This window comes from Schistocerca americana, chromosome 1, assembly GCF_021461395.2.
Source record: "Schistocerca americana isolate TAMUIC-IGC-003095 chromosome 1, iqSchAmer2.1, whole genome shotgun sequence".
NCBI lineage: Eukaryota > Metazoa > Arthropoda > Insecta > Orthoptera > Acrididae > Schistocerca > Schistocerca americana.
In genome coordinates, this window is record NC_060119.1 from 414091991 (window position 1) to 414106247 (window position 14257).

General features: G+C 38.3%; 1 protein-coding gene across 4 annotated transcripts in view; it reads right to left on the reverse strand.

The window, feature by feature from the left end:
• LOC124602126 (flocculation protein FLO11) overlaps window positions 1-14257 on the reverse strand; it is a 616796-nt gene that overhangs the window by 773 nt on the left and 601766 nt on the right. For all 4 annotated transcript variants that reach the window (XM_047136299.1, XM_047136297.1, XM_047136301.1 and 1 more), the window contains 2 exons: window positions 4153-4778; window positions 1-1748 (listed from right to left, as the gene is read on the reverse strand). The exon at window positions 1-1748 is cut by the window's left edge and continues 773 nt beyond it. In XM_047136299.1, coding sequence (XP_046992255.1) covers window positions 582-1748; window positions 4153-4778 — 1793 coding nt within the window. In that variant the 3' untranslated portion in view covers window positions 1-581. The remainder of the gene's footprint in view (window positions 1749-4152; window positions 4779-14257) is intronic.

Genomic DNA, 14257 nt, shown 5'->3' on the forward strand with positions numbered 1-14257 from the left:
CAATACACTATTGTTACCACTGAATAACAGTCATACAGTACCAGTGGAAACATGAGGTACAATTATAATGGCAGCAGTACTGCCAGTCAAATTGTACTGTGACAACACAAGACAATAACAGGTATTATCCTCATTACAGCATACATGATATGTGTGTAAATATTATTTAATTATATACTTAGTCATTCACATGGCCTTTATGTTCAAATACTGCATGAAATTTTGTGAAAATGCATTCAGCCTTCTTTCTCCTTCATTGATTCCAGAACCATAAATTTGAGCATGCTATTTTCTAGTCATTTCAGCCTATTCAGTGCAAAAAAAAGTAGGTTATCTGTGTCTTGTAACAGTTTGTGTTTTATTAGGTTGACACAAAGGAATATGCAGAAATGATGCCCTTACATTCATTTTACAAACATGTTACATTACAATTTTCACAACTCGTTCATGGGATTGAGAGAAACTAAAAATCAGCACATATAAAAGAATTAAAACAGAACAACCAGTAAAATTTCAGTAGCTTAATGACACAAAACCATTCAGATATATGGCCAGTGCTTATAAATAGATCACAGATAAGATCACATAGTGTTATAGACAGGGTTTGAATGGCGCGGCTTTGCCAGCCTAGTAAGTGGATGTGTCTTTCCTTGCTGCAGTTTCCTTCCTGCTGCTGCCACAACAGCAGTCGCAGTAGCAGCTGCAGCTGCGGCAGCAGCAACAGCACCAACACCGACACCAGCACCGGAGACAGATAATGGCACAGGTCTAGCACGTGGCAGGGGCTGAGGAGCAGTAACCATGGAAGAAGAAGGAGGAGGAGGAGGAGGAGGAGGAAGAGGAGGAGGAGGAGGAGGGGGAGCAGATGCTGCACCTTCAGAAGACAGCCGCTGTCTATGAGGTGGTCTTGCTTCATAATGGCCAACTAGTTTGCGCACTGACGTGTCCTCCATGTTTGTACTACTATGATGACCACTAACAGGTGAAGACGGAAGGCTCCGTACCTTCTTATCAGTCCCTTCTGAAGTGCAGTCTGAATGAGTTGCTGAAACATCACCACTCGATGCACCACTTGACTTTGCTTCAAATTCCTTTTTAAGGTTTTTCACAATCCCTGCTAGGCCATCTGCTGCAGGAGTATCTGATGGACCACTTCGGCTACGTTTTGAGAGATCACTGAGGTTCTCTAAAACAAGCCTCTGCTGTTTCACTGACGGACATTGGGTAGTACCGATGACACAGGGTGATGGTGCATCTGATGTCTCAGGAGGAGAAGGGGGAGGTGGCGGCTCAGATGAACGAAATGCGGGGGAGGCTGCAGGAGCACTGACAGACAATGGCAATGAAGCTGCTGACAAACAGAGGCGGTCCGACCCAGAAGGTTTTGGTCCCATTGTCACTGATCCTTGCGTTCCACACAGAGCAGGAGAGCTGGCACAGTGGAACAGTCCATGATTACAGGAATTTTTGTTGCTATCGGTTACACTGAGGTAAGGACATGGGCCATGGGGACATCCTGCACCTGACACAGACTCAGAAGGTGAACCACAAACACGTTTCACTCCTGCACCTTGCTCTAATTTCTGCTTTGCTTGACGCTTAACAGTGCCGGTAGCAGCAGATCCGAGGTGATCACTAGCTGGTGGTCGCATGTCGTAAGAGCCCCAGCTGCTGTTACGTGATGCAGCCCACCGACCTGTGTCTCCAGAACCCCATGAGCTTTGTCGGGACGGCGTATCCCGTTCACCCTGAAATTAAAAAAGAAACATTAAACATTACATAGTACTGGCAGAGAGAATAGCATTAAAATGTACATTTTTATACTTTACATTAAGTATGCAAATTGTTTCTAGCATAAAGGTGAAACATGAGGAACATGACTGATAGCAAAATATGATTAAACAGAGTACCCTGTAGAAGGCATCTAACACTGCTTTGAAAAAAAATCTTCTACTCTACTGACTAAGATTAATAATCATCGGCAAAGCATATATATCTCTTTACTGAGTAAAATTACTACTAAGGAGATAAATACTTATGAGTCCTCCTATGTGTCTGTTGTCAAAAGATAACAGAAGAGTAGAATTTAATACCCTGTTAATGGCAAGGCCCTCTGGGACTGATAACTAGCTTGGTTATACAAGAATAAACTATAGGATGACCAGAGAGGGATTTAAACCCCTCTCTTCCTAATTAAAAGATACAGTTGGACTGGAGGTCAGAGCAGTAATATCTGATAAGATGAAGGAAGGAGAAGAAGCAGAATTTACTGATTACAGCTGAGTTAATGTAATAATATTGAAAAAGGACATTACAACTGCTGCACAGCCCCAATTCCATAAAATAGAACTGTTAAAGAATACAGTAGAACAGATGAATGTGAGTGATACAGGGAAGTGCATACTGCAGGAATGACCAAAGCCAAGAAAAGAAGTAGTTAAAAAGAACAGTCCATCCCATATTTTCCATTGTTTAAACACAATATGGAATGACAATGATAATCTTACTACAACCCCCACCCTTTCAATTTTCCACATACTTCCCATGTGCATACTCCATCTTTTGTCTGGGCAAGTGCTTTCTATTAATGACTATGACAATAACTCTAACACATCTCCACTGTCTTCATTATGAAAATGACCTACAAAATGTCAGATATAACTCATTAAAGAGCCCTGGGACGATTCAGGAAAATCAAGCAAGCTGGTCATATAATGGTTTTGCTCAGATTAAGATTCCATTCTGTAGAAGCACTATTTTTCTAAGACAGCATTCCCACATGAACAATAACACATCTTATCCCAGAAAATAGGAAAGACTTCCGGAATATTACTGTGTAATCTATAAGTTTTGTGTCAGTTTAGTTTTGGCCTCGATGGTGAAATTTCAATAATTCTTCAAAAAGCTTACTTGTTTAGAAGTCTTTTTGTTGTACCTGTCTTTGACTCAACATTTCCACTATATAATAAGTTATCAATATTTTGTGTGCAATAAAAATTCATTACATTTTTACAAGAGTTATCCAGAGGGTGGCATGCTGGAATAAAATACAAAGAAAGCTAATGAAAATGATGTTCTAGTACTGCATGCAAATATATAACAATGTTAGCCAGTATTCAGCTGCTGCCTCACTAAGTTCGTTTATGTGGCTGCATAGTACACACAAGATCGTGAATTATCAAACAATTTGAAACACTGTTCATGGCTGGTGTACACTGCACATGGAAAGGTGACCCTGCACTATCTACTTTTCAATTCTCCTCACTTTCAAAACTTTAAGCAGCAAAAAACTATGGTTCTTCTTAGACAGTTGACTTCAAGATCAGGCTAACAATACTTTCTCGGTTATGGGCTGAGACTTTTGGTCAGTTGAAGACACAATAAGAGATGGACAAGTTAAGTAAGGGACAAGCAATTAAGTAGCTATAGAAAACAGGAAATTCCGTATATGTGGGGGAGAAAATAAAGTGTGTTTTCAGAAAGAATAAAAGCTGCCAACTGAGTTAGTAAAAATTATAGGATGGTGGAAAATACTATTTAACATTGTCACAACTGACCAAACTCAAGAAAAGCACACTACCTCAATATGCTGAGAATAACAGGAATTATAGTAACTTTTTTGGGGTTTTTCTAAATCTAATTTAACTTAAGTAACTCCAAAGTTGCTATTCTGTATGTATAAAATGTAAATTCATATCTCAATGATGTTTCCGTTGTACTGAGGAAACCGTTAACATTTCTATGCACGAAGTCATCATACACTCTATCACTCAATTAATTTCTCCACGTCTACTTTATCTGAATTACAAACACAACACGAATTTAAAGAATTGTTATGTTTTGAATCTTTCAGGTGCTTCATACACTCAAAATTAATGAAGAAAGCACAGTACCTATAAGGTAAAGAAGTTGCTTACATTACCCTATACACAAAGCACAACAAAGATGAGAAAAGAGCATGATTTGAATAGCAAAAATGTTACTGACAGGATTTACAGAGAGAGCGAGAGAGAGAGAGAGAGAGAGAGAGAGAGAGAGAGAGAGAGAGAGAGAGAGAGAGAGAGAGAGATATCCCATTAGTTAATATTGAATGGTAATGAAACAGTAAGTTTCTACTGCTTCATATACAACTAATATTATAGAGACACAAACCTGGTATCCAAGAACAACTGCACTATCATAGGAACTCCAAGAACTCTGCCTCGAGGGACACTCTCGTTGATCATATGGTCGGCGCTCCTCTCTATCAAAAACACGATCCAGTTGAGCTGAAAACGGGTCTCTGCGGCCAACTCCCTTCTGAACTGTGTCACCATTAGCCAGTTGATCTGAGAGACGCAGCTCTGAGACAAACGTTGTTCCTGCATCGTCCGCTGCAGCAGCGTAAGAGGTGGGCCATGCAGCAGTACAAGCAGTAGGAGAATCACGCGTCTCTCCTGGATCCCAAATTTCTTTCTTTACTAAAACTGCCTTAAGCATCCTCGGTGCTAGTTTTGTTTGAACAATGGTTTCTGTTTCTGAGTGAGGTGTTGGTGATGTGGCAGTAGGAGTTGACGGTGGACTTGGTGGTGACGTTGCTGGTTGTGGACTCTGTGGAGGTGATGGTGCCATCACAGATGGTGTAGCAGCAGGTAAACTGGGAGGTAAAAAGTGTCCTCCTGGAACTGTGTTAACTTGTTGCTGAGGCACTGGAAGAGCTGTAGCTGATGGCATTGGTGTTAAGCCTGGAGCTGTTGGTTGTTCTTCTAGATGAGATGTTACCTCACTAGTAGATACACCTGTAACAGAGTTACATAACATCACAAAATTAAAATCAAATATCAACAGTAAAAGTAAGCATACGGTACAGGTGAACATCACAACAGTTACAAAATTAAATTCTTGACAGAAAAAAGGTCTTTCACTAAGTGTATGCATTATCATTATGTAGAGATAACCACAACTGAAAATCTTGTATCACCCCAAAGAGTAACTTTTCCAAGCTGAGAATAAAAAGAGGCCCTAAATCTTCCTGGAATCTCGCCTTTCATGGGCAGTCCTCTTACCAAAAGAGTTATCTAGGCACAATACACACCCTGTCCTAAGAGCTTCAGTTGTAATCTTGCATGAAGTTTCAAAATAGCACACAGTTTACTGCAAAGTGAAAGATTTATTCTCCAGACAAGACTCTATCCCAGAATCAGTGATCAAGACAGTAATACTACAGAGTATTTATTATCAATAAGATTACAATGCAAGTTTTTGGTGATTATCAGTTTCAGTTTTTTAGCAAACCATTTTCAGATCCATGCACAAATAGCATTATAATCCCCATTAAAACTCAGATAGAAATAACATATATTAGAGGTACATGTACCCGATTATTCCTTCCAGTATGAACAATAAACAATAGTGTGTCTATACATAGAGCATTTTGTTTGGTATGCTATGCCAAACTTATAAGAATTGCTCATGGTGTAGTCTACAGATACAGAAACTCCCCAGCATAGTGAGTAATAACTATTGATTTTCTTGATTATTACATTAAATATTGCCACTTAACAATGTATAAAAAGAGTACTGTCAAAGACATTACAGCAAAGAATAATAGCAGAAATACAACTCAGCTGATCAGCCACAGAGTAACTAAGTCGCTCCACCCGCTGTCTGTAGCTGGTGCTTCCCACAAACTGTAGTCATATGGTTAACATAGCCTATTTAGGGTGTCAAAGATAATGAGTCTTACGGTTGCATTGAAGGCACTGTGATATTTTCACAATTTCATGAAGCTGTATGCATTTGTTGCCCTAAGCAAGCTATATTAACAATGTCCAGATAATTTGACATAGCACACCAGCAATATGCTTTGTGAACAATAATCTGGTATGTGCATTTTAATGCTTTACAATACTTATTTGTGTTTTAATGAAAATTATGAAGCTATTTTACTTTATATGCTTGAACCATGGACCTTGCCGTTGGTGGGGAGGCTTGCGTGCCTCAGCGATACAGATGGCCGTACCGTATGTGCAACCACAACAGAGGTGTATCTGTTGAGAGGCCAGACAAACATGTGGTTCCTGAAGAGGGGCAGCAGCCTTTTCAGTAGTTGCAGGGGCAACAGTCTGGATGATTGACTGATCTGGCCTTGTAACATTAACCAAAACAGCCTTGCTGTGCTGGTACTGCGAATGGCTGAAAGCAAGGGGAAACTACAGCCGTAATTTTTCCCGAGGACATGCAGCTTTACTGTATGATTAAATGATGATGGCGTCCTCTTGGGTAAAATATTCCGGAGGTAAAATAGTCCCCCATTCGGATCTCCGGGTGGGGACTACTCAGGAGGACGTCGTTATCAGGAGAAAGAAAACTGGTGTTCTACGGATCGGAGCGTGGAATGTCAGATCCCTTAATCGGGCAGGTAGGTTAGAAAATTTAAAAAGGGAAATGGATAGGTTAAAGTTAGATATAGTGGGAATCGGTGAAGTTCGGTGGCAGGAGGAACAAGACTTTTGGTCAGGTGATTACAGGGTTATAAATACAAAATCAAATAGGGGTAATGCAGGAGTAGGTTTAATAATGAATAAAAAAATAGGAGTACGGGTTAGCTACTACAAACAGCATAGTGAACGCATTATTGTGGCCAAGATAGACACAAAGCCCATGCCTACTACAGTAGTACAAGTTTATATGCCAATTAGCTCTGCAGATGATGAAGAAATTGATGAAATGTATGACGAGATAAAAGAAATTATTCAGGTAGTAAAGGGAGACGAAAATTTAATAGTCATGGGTGACTGGAATTCGTCAGTAGGAAAAGGGAGAGAAGGAAACATAGTAGGTGAATATGGATTGGGGGGAAGAAATGAAAGAGGAAGCCGCCTTGTAGAATTTTGCACAGAACATAACTTAATCATAGCTAACACTTGGTTCAAGAATCATGAAAGAAGGTTGTATACCTGGAAGAATCCTGGAGATACTAAAAGGTATCAGATATATTACATAATGGTAAGACAGAGATTTATGAACCAAGTTTTAAATTGTAAGACATTTCCAGGGGCAGATGTGGATTCTGACCACAATCTATTGGTTATGAACTGCAGATTGAAACTGAAGAAACTGCAAAAAGGCGGGAATTTAAGGAGATGGGACCTGGATAAACTGAAAGAACCAGAGGTTGTACAGAGTTTCAGGGAGAGCATAAGGGAACAATTGACAGGAATGGGGGAAAGAAATACAGTAGAAGAAGAATGGGTAGCTCTGAGGGATGAAGTAGTGAAAGCAGCAGACGATCAAGTAGGTAAAAAGACGAGGGCTAATAGAAATCCTTGGGTAACAGAAGAAATATTGAATTTAATTGATGAAAGGAGAAAATATAAAAATGCAGTAAATGAAGCAGGCAAAAAGGAATACAAACGTCTCAAAAATGAGATCGACAGGAAGTGCAAAATGGCTAAGCAGGGATGGCTAGAGGACAAATGTAAGGATGTAGAGGCTTATCTCACTAGGGGTAAGATAGATACTGCCTACAGGAAAATTAGAGAGACCTTTGGAGAGAAGAGAACCACTTGTATGAATATCAAGAGCTCAGATGGCAACCCACTTCTAAGCAAAGAAGGGAAGGCAGAAAGGTGGAAGGAGTATATAGAGGGTTTATACAAGGGGACAATATTATGGAAACGGAAGAGGATGTAGATGAAGATGAAATGGGAGATACGATACTGCGTGAAGAGTTTGACAGAGCACTGAAAGACCTGAGTCGAAACAAGGCCCCGGGAGTAGACAACATTCCATTAGAACTACTGACGGCCTTGGGAGAGCCAGTCCTGACTAAACTCTACCATCTGGTGAGCAAGATGTATGAGACAGGCAAAATACCCTCAGACTTCAAGAAGAATATAATAATTCCAATCCCAAAGGAAGCAGGTGTTGACAGATGTGAAAATTACCGAACTATCAGTTTAATAAGTCACAGCTGCAAAATACTAACGCGAATTCTTTACAGACGAATGGAAAAACTGGTAGAAGCGGACCTCGGGGAAGATCAGTTTGGATTCCGTAGAAATGTTGGAACACGTGAGGCAATACTAACCTTACGACTTATCTTAGAAGAAAGACTAAGAAAAGGCAAACCTACATTTCTAGCATTTGTAGACTTAGAGAAAGCTTTTGACAATGTTGACTGGAATACTCTCTTTCACATTCTAAAGGTGGCAGGGGTAAAATACAGGGAGTGAAAGGCTATTTACAATTTGTACAGAAACCAGATGGCAGTTATAAGAGTCGAGGGGCATGAAAGGGAAGGAGTGAGACAGGGTTGTAGCCTCTCCCCGATGTTATTCAATCTGTATATTGAGCAAGCAGTAAAGGAAACAAAAGAAAAATTTGGAGTAGGTATTAAAATTCATGGAGAAGAAGTAAAAACTTTGAGGTTCGCCGATGACATTGTAATTCTGTCAGAGACAGCAAAGGACTTGGAAGAGCAGTTGAACGGAATGGACAGTGTCTTGAAAGGAGGATATAAGATGAACATCAACAAAAGCAAAACGAGGATAATGGAATGTAGTCAAATTAAATCGGGTGATGCTGAGGGAATTAGATTAGGAAATGAGACACTTAAAGTAGTAAAGGAGTTTTGCTATTTAGGGAGTAAAATAACTGATGATGGTCGAAGTAGAGAGGATATAAAATGTAGACTGGCAATGGCAAGGAAAGCGTTTCTCAAGAAGAGAAATTTGTTAACATCGAGTATAGATTTAAGTGTCAGGAAGTCGTTTCTGAAAGTATTTGTATGGAGTGTAGCCATGTATGGAAGTGAAACATGGACGACAACTAGTATGGACAAGAAGAGAATAGAAGCTTTCGAAATGTGGTGCTACAGAAGAATGCTGAAGATAAGGTGGGTAGATCACATAACTAATGAGGAGGTATTGAATAGGATTGGGGAGAAGAGAAGTTTGTGGCACAACTTGACTAGAAGAAGGGATTGGTTGGTAGGACATGTTTTGAGGCATCAAGGGATCACAAATTTAGCATTGGAGGGCAGCGTGGAGGGTAAAAATCGTAAAGGGAGACCAAGAGATGAATACACTAAGCAGATTCAGAAGGATGTAGGTTGCAGTAGGTACTGGGAGATGAAGAAGCTTGCACAGGATAGGGTAGCATAGAGAGCTGCATCAAACCAGTCTCAGGACTGAAGACCACAACAACAACAACATGCTTGAAAATGAACTTTAAGATGGTTTACTAACAAACCAATACCAGACATCACCAAAACTTGCATTTTGGTCCTGACAGTGGATAAATACAGTTTCTCCATGATACAATGTCTCCTTATGTGAAATGCTACACCCCCTGAATGAATGAATGAATGATGTGATGTGAGTAAGGCAAGAAAACACATACTAAAGGACAGCTGTCAGGAGAATCAGCGCACAGCATTCTGAGAACACATAGAATTATTATATTACATTCACAGTAAAGGAAAAGCTACGGAATGTATGCAGGTAGAGAAATGGAACAAATAAAGTTACTGAGAAAGTGTACAACTTGTGTCAGTATGAAGGAAATGAAATGGAAAGTATGTTCTGAGCAGTAGCTAACAACTAAGAAAGCTACGGAATGTATGCAGGTAGAGAAATGGAACAAATAAAATTACTGAGAAAGTGTACAACATGTGTCAGTATGAAGGAAACGAAATGGAAAGTATGTACTGAGCAGTAGCTAACAACTAAGAAAGACTATTGGGAGGAGGGAAGGAAGGAGGCTATTATAAGTCTAAAGATACAATTGTAGAAACTCAAATGCAGTTAGTCTACGAAGATGTAAAAACAGAAGTATGTCATGAAGCACATACATATTTACGGGGTCTGTACATATTGTAGAATATAGTTATGTACAAGTACTTTTTTATGGCAATATTTAGATGGGAATTGTGAAGGGCTTACTGTTATGTTCCAATTATGTAGTACTGTCTACTGCAAATATATAATATCTGATACTGTTCATATCAGTTACATGTTTTTTGGTAAACACACAAACTAAATTTCTCAAAATCATTGCAATGAAACAAAAACTGAAGGTGTGAAGTGACAAAGCGAATCCTCAGTGAAGGTCCTGGTACCATGACTTGCAAGCTCTGGCAGAGAAGTTGGTACTTGATTAAAAGAAAAAGGATCTAGGCAGCAATGGCGATAAAACTAGGTAATTTAAATATGTGTTAAAAATATGGCACAGTCTGCTATTAAAAACAAACACACCTGTTAATCTGGAAGTCATAAAACCAACATATGACTCACCAAACATTAATAGAAAAAATATAAATCACTCCAATAGGATAGTCACTAAGACTTACAGTCACCATTATCTAGAACATTGTTTACAATAGGCAAGGATCACTATTAAAAGCCAGAAGCAAAACCTATAACTACGGAAATTATATACCAACCAACATAACTAAATAACAACTCTTCATTTGGAGAGTCACTCGTGTCCACAGTCATTATACAGTTGCTTGACATATTTCAAACCCATCTATGTAATTACTAAAAATGTGAATTTATTTTAACATACACAGTTCATTTCATTGATTTACTACACTGAGAGTACTTTGGAAATATTTACAATTTTGATATGGATGTACATATAAGAACAGTTTGTTTTGGAAGCTAAAAGAAGTGTGATTTTTCCTTACTCCATTTCTGGAATAAAAAAGAAAAAAGTGCAGTAAATATACACTTCAATAGCTTATGAAACTAACTGTTGTTAGGTCCCCAACCACATCAAAATTGTAATTATATCTCATTCCAATAAAACAAAAAAGTGTATGATAAAATAAATCCACATCTTCAGCACTTGCACAGACAAATTTCTTAGGATTAATTCCCTGATCTCCTTCACAACAGCTTTCCATACACACAATACTTCCTTAATAAGGTTTTCCCCAAAGCGTTTTCATGTTATTAGCAAGATGACAGTCCACATGACAAAAAAGTGAGACTTTGCTGCTCAGACAATTGTGTTTTCAGTTAGTAACTTGAAGAAAGTAAATGTTTTTCATGTCATGTAAAACGACTTTCATTTCTAGACAAGCTAAGCTCGATAAACAGAGAATAGGATTAAAAACAGCCGACCAGTTGCAAAGGATAAAGTAATCTTTACCTAGGTTTCGATAGATTTAAATCTATCTTCTTCAGAAGATGCGCTCTCCAACTTCCATGTACTTATTTTTATTTGTCTGACAAACCCTATTCTCAGGGCTATATTTTATTTGGACTAATGGAGCTATGCAGATGTTTGTAAAAACGATAACGACATATCACTCCATGTTAATGTAATACTGCCGCCTTCTGAAGAAGATAGATTTAAATCTATCGAAACCTAGGTAAAGATTACTTTATCCTTTGCAACTGGTCGGCTGTTTTTAATCCTATTACGTGGAACCGTTGCTGTTGCGCAGCTATGTTTAAAATACTAAACAGAGAATGCTTATTTCACCTGTGATTCACTGATATTGTAGTCACATGTTAATTTTTTTCATTTTGTGAAGTGCACAATTGTAAATTTCTGAATAGTTAAAGAAATTTGCCAATCTTTACACCACTTGGAAATTTTATCACAATCTGACTGAATATTCATTTAACTTCTTTCATACAGTACTTCATTACAAATAATTGCATCATCTGTAGAAAATCTGAGGACACTTAATATTGTCTGCAAGGTCATTAATAAACAACATGAACTGGAAGGGTCCCAACACACTTCCTGGGGCAAGCCCACAAGTTATGTTCACATCTGTCAATGACTGTCCATCAACAATAACTTACTGCATCTTCCCAACAAGCAAGATCCTCAATCCAGTTACAAATTTATTTCCCTTGATACCCTTATGGTAATACATTTGATAACAAGTGTAGAAATAAGTGTGTAAATGCTTTTCAGAAATCGAGAAATACTGCATCTACCCGACTGCTTTGATCCAAGGCTTTCAGTATATCATGTAAGAAATGTCAGCTTGGTTTCACATGATCAATGTTTTCAGAACCCACGTTGGTCGGCATGGAGGAGGTCATTCTGTTTGAGATACTTCATTATGTTTTAGCTAAGGACATGTTCTAAGATCTACAACAAATCGATTTCAAGGATGTTGGACAGTAGATTTGTGGATCACTTCCACTGCTCTTCTTGTAGATGAGTGTGACCTGTGTCTTCTTCCAACTACTGGGCACAGATGTTTTACCCGAGCAACCAATGATACTATATAATTAAAAGAGGGGCTAACTCAGCCACAAATCCAATACAGAATCTGATAGGGATTCAATCAGGTCCTGGGGCTTTGTTGAGTTTTTACAATTTCAGCTGTTTCTCAATACCACTGACACTAATATCTATTTCACTTAACTTTTCAGTGGTATGAAAATTAAACTGGGGCAACGCTCTTGAATTTTTCTTTGGGTAAAGGAACATTTGAAAACAGAGTTTAGCATTTCCACTTTTGCTTTGCTACCCTCAGTTTCAGTTCCTATCTTATCCATGAGTGACTAGATGTTAACTTTGGTGCCACTAACAGCCTTTATATATGACCAGAATTTCATCCTGTGTTGTTGCAGTTCTTCTTATATCCGTGCTTGCTATGAGAATAGGACAAGGAATTCCACCTTATGCAAGACACCTTTTCAGTTTCGTTTTACCCAGCACTTTTTGTGCTACCTTCAGTGGGTTACTTTATTTTCTTACTGTAAAACTGTCGTTACATATTAACATTTAGAGAAACTTTTGGTACAAAATATTTACAATTGTGAATGAATAATTGTTGTAGAATATTATACACTGTTTCCAATTCACAGTTGAGGTATGTATTAATGACCTCATGCACTGTATGTTGTTTATTGCACACACACACACACACACACACACACACAAAAGTGATGTATACTCATATCTGTCCGTGAATGGATAATAAACAGAAAAACAAAAATTATGTTTTGCTGTCTTCCAATTAAATTATCGCTAGAACTTTAAACATAATGTAATAAACAACATAGAGTGCATCAGGTTGTTAATACATATCTCAACTGTGAACTGTAAACAAATGGTGTATAATATTCTACAACAATTATTCATTCACAATTCTAAATATTTTGTAGCAGAAGTTTCTCTAAATGTTGATATGTAACTACAAATTTACAGTAAGAAAATAAAATAAAGCACTGAAGATAGCACAAAAAATGCTGAAACATGTCTGGGCAAAACAAAACTGAAAAGGTGTCTGGCATAAGGTGGAATTCCTCATCCTATGATCAGAATTTCTTTGGATTTTGTGCAAGAACATTTGAAGATATTCTCCTATAGCAGTCATTGAAGACTTCAGGCACTGCTCTCCTGAAAGTCAAACACATCTTTATGATTTGATAGCAAATTTCAGAGTTTATTCTAGTTCCACTTTCCATAGAATCAACAAAAAATCCCAAAAGAACTGTTTTCATGCATTGATTGGTTTTTTCCTCCACATTAACGTATGCAACCCATGTTTCATCCTCTGTCACACTGTCATTGAGGAATTCATGTTGTTCTGCATCGTATTGCATCAGAAGCAATAAAGTGGCTACCAGGCTCTTCATTTCATGGACATTAGTCAGAAGCTTTGGGACCCATCAAACACAAAATTTGTGATGACCAACAGTCACAAATAGATACAACACTCCCCATGTTATCTGAGAGAATCTAAATGATAACTCTGTAATTGTGAACCAGTGATATTCTCTGATTTGGTCATTAACCTTTGCAACAAATTCATTCATCATACCAGATGGCTGTCCACTTCTTTCATCATTATGGACATTTATAAAATTTGTCCGATCTTCCAGAAAGAAGCAACACTATTTGGTTATAGCACTATCCCTCTTTATGTCCCTCCATATACTGCCCAAGGTTTCACGTATTTTTTCTCACATGAAACGGATTCAGTGTAGGACGGATTTTCGTTGATAGCAGCCATTTTGATTTACATTTACGGTATAGACAACAGTTTAATAACCTTTCCACAGTAATGTCAGACTTATATTGGGCCGAACGACATAGTTGTGCTGAAACTACTTGACTCTCCCCAACCCACTCCCCCATATGCCAGATAGCATCAGAACTAATTTTCTGAACAAGCCTTGTATATTAACATATTCGATTTAGAGCAAGAGTCATGCCTAGACCTAAATCTGTTGCACAGCAGGTAGCAACCTACTCTAGTGATAAGACATTGCCTACCTTTTTCACCAAAATAGGT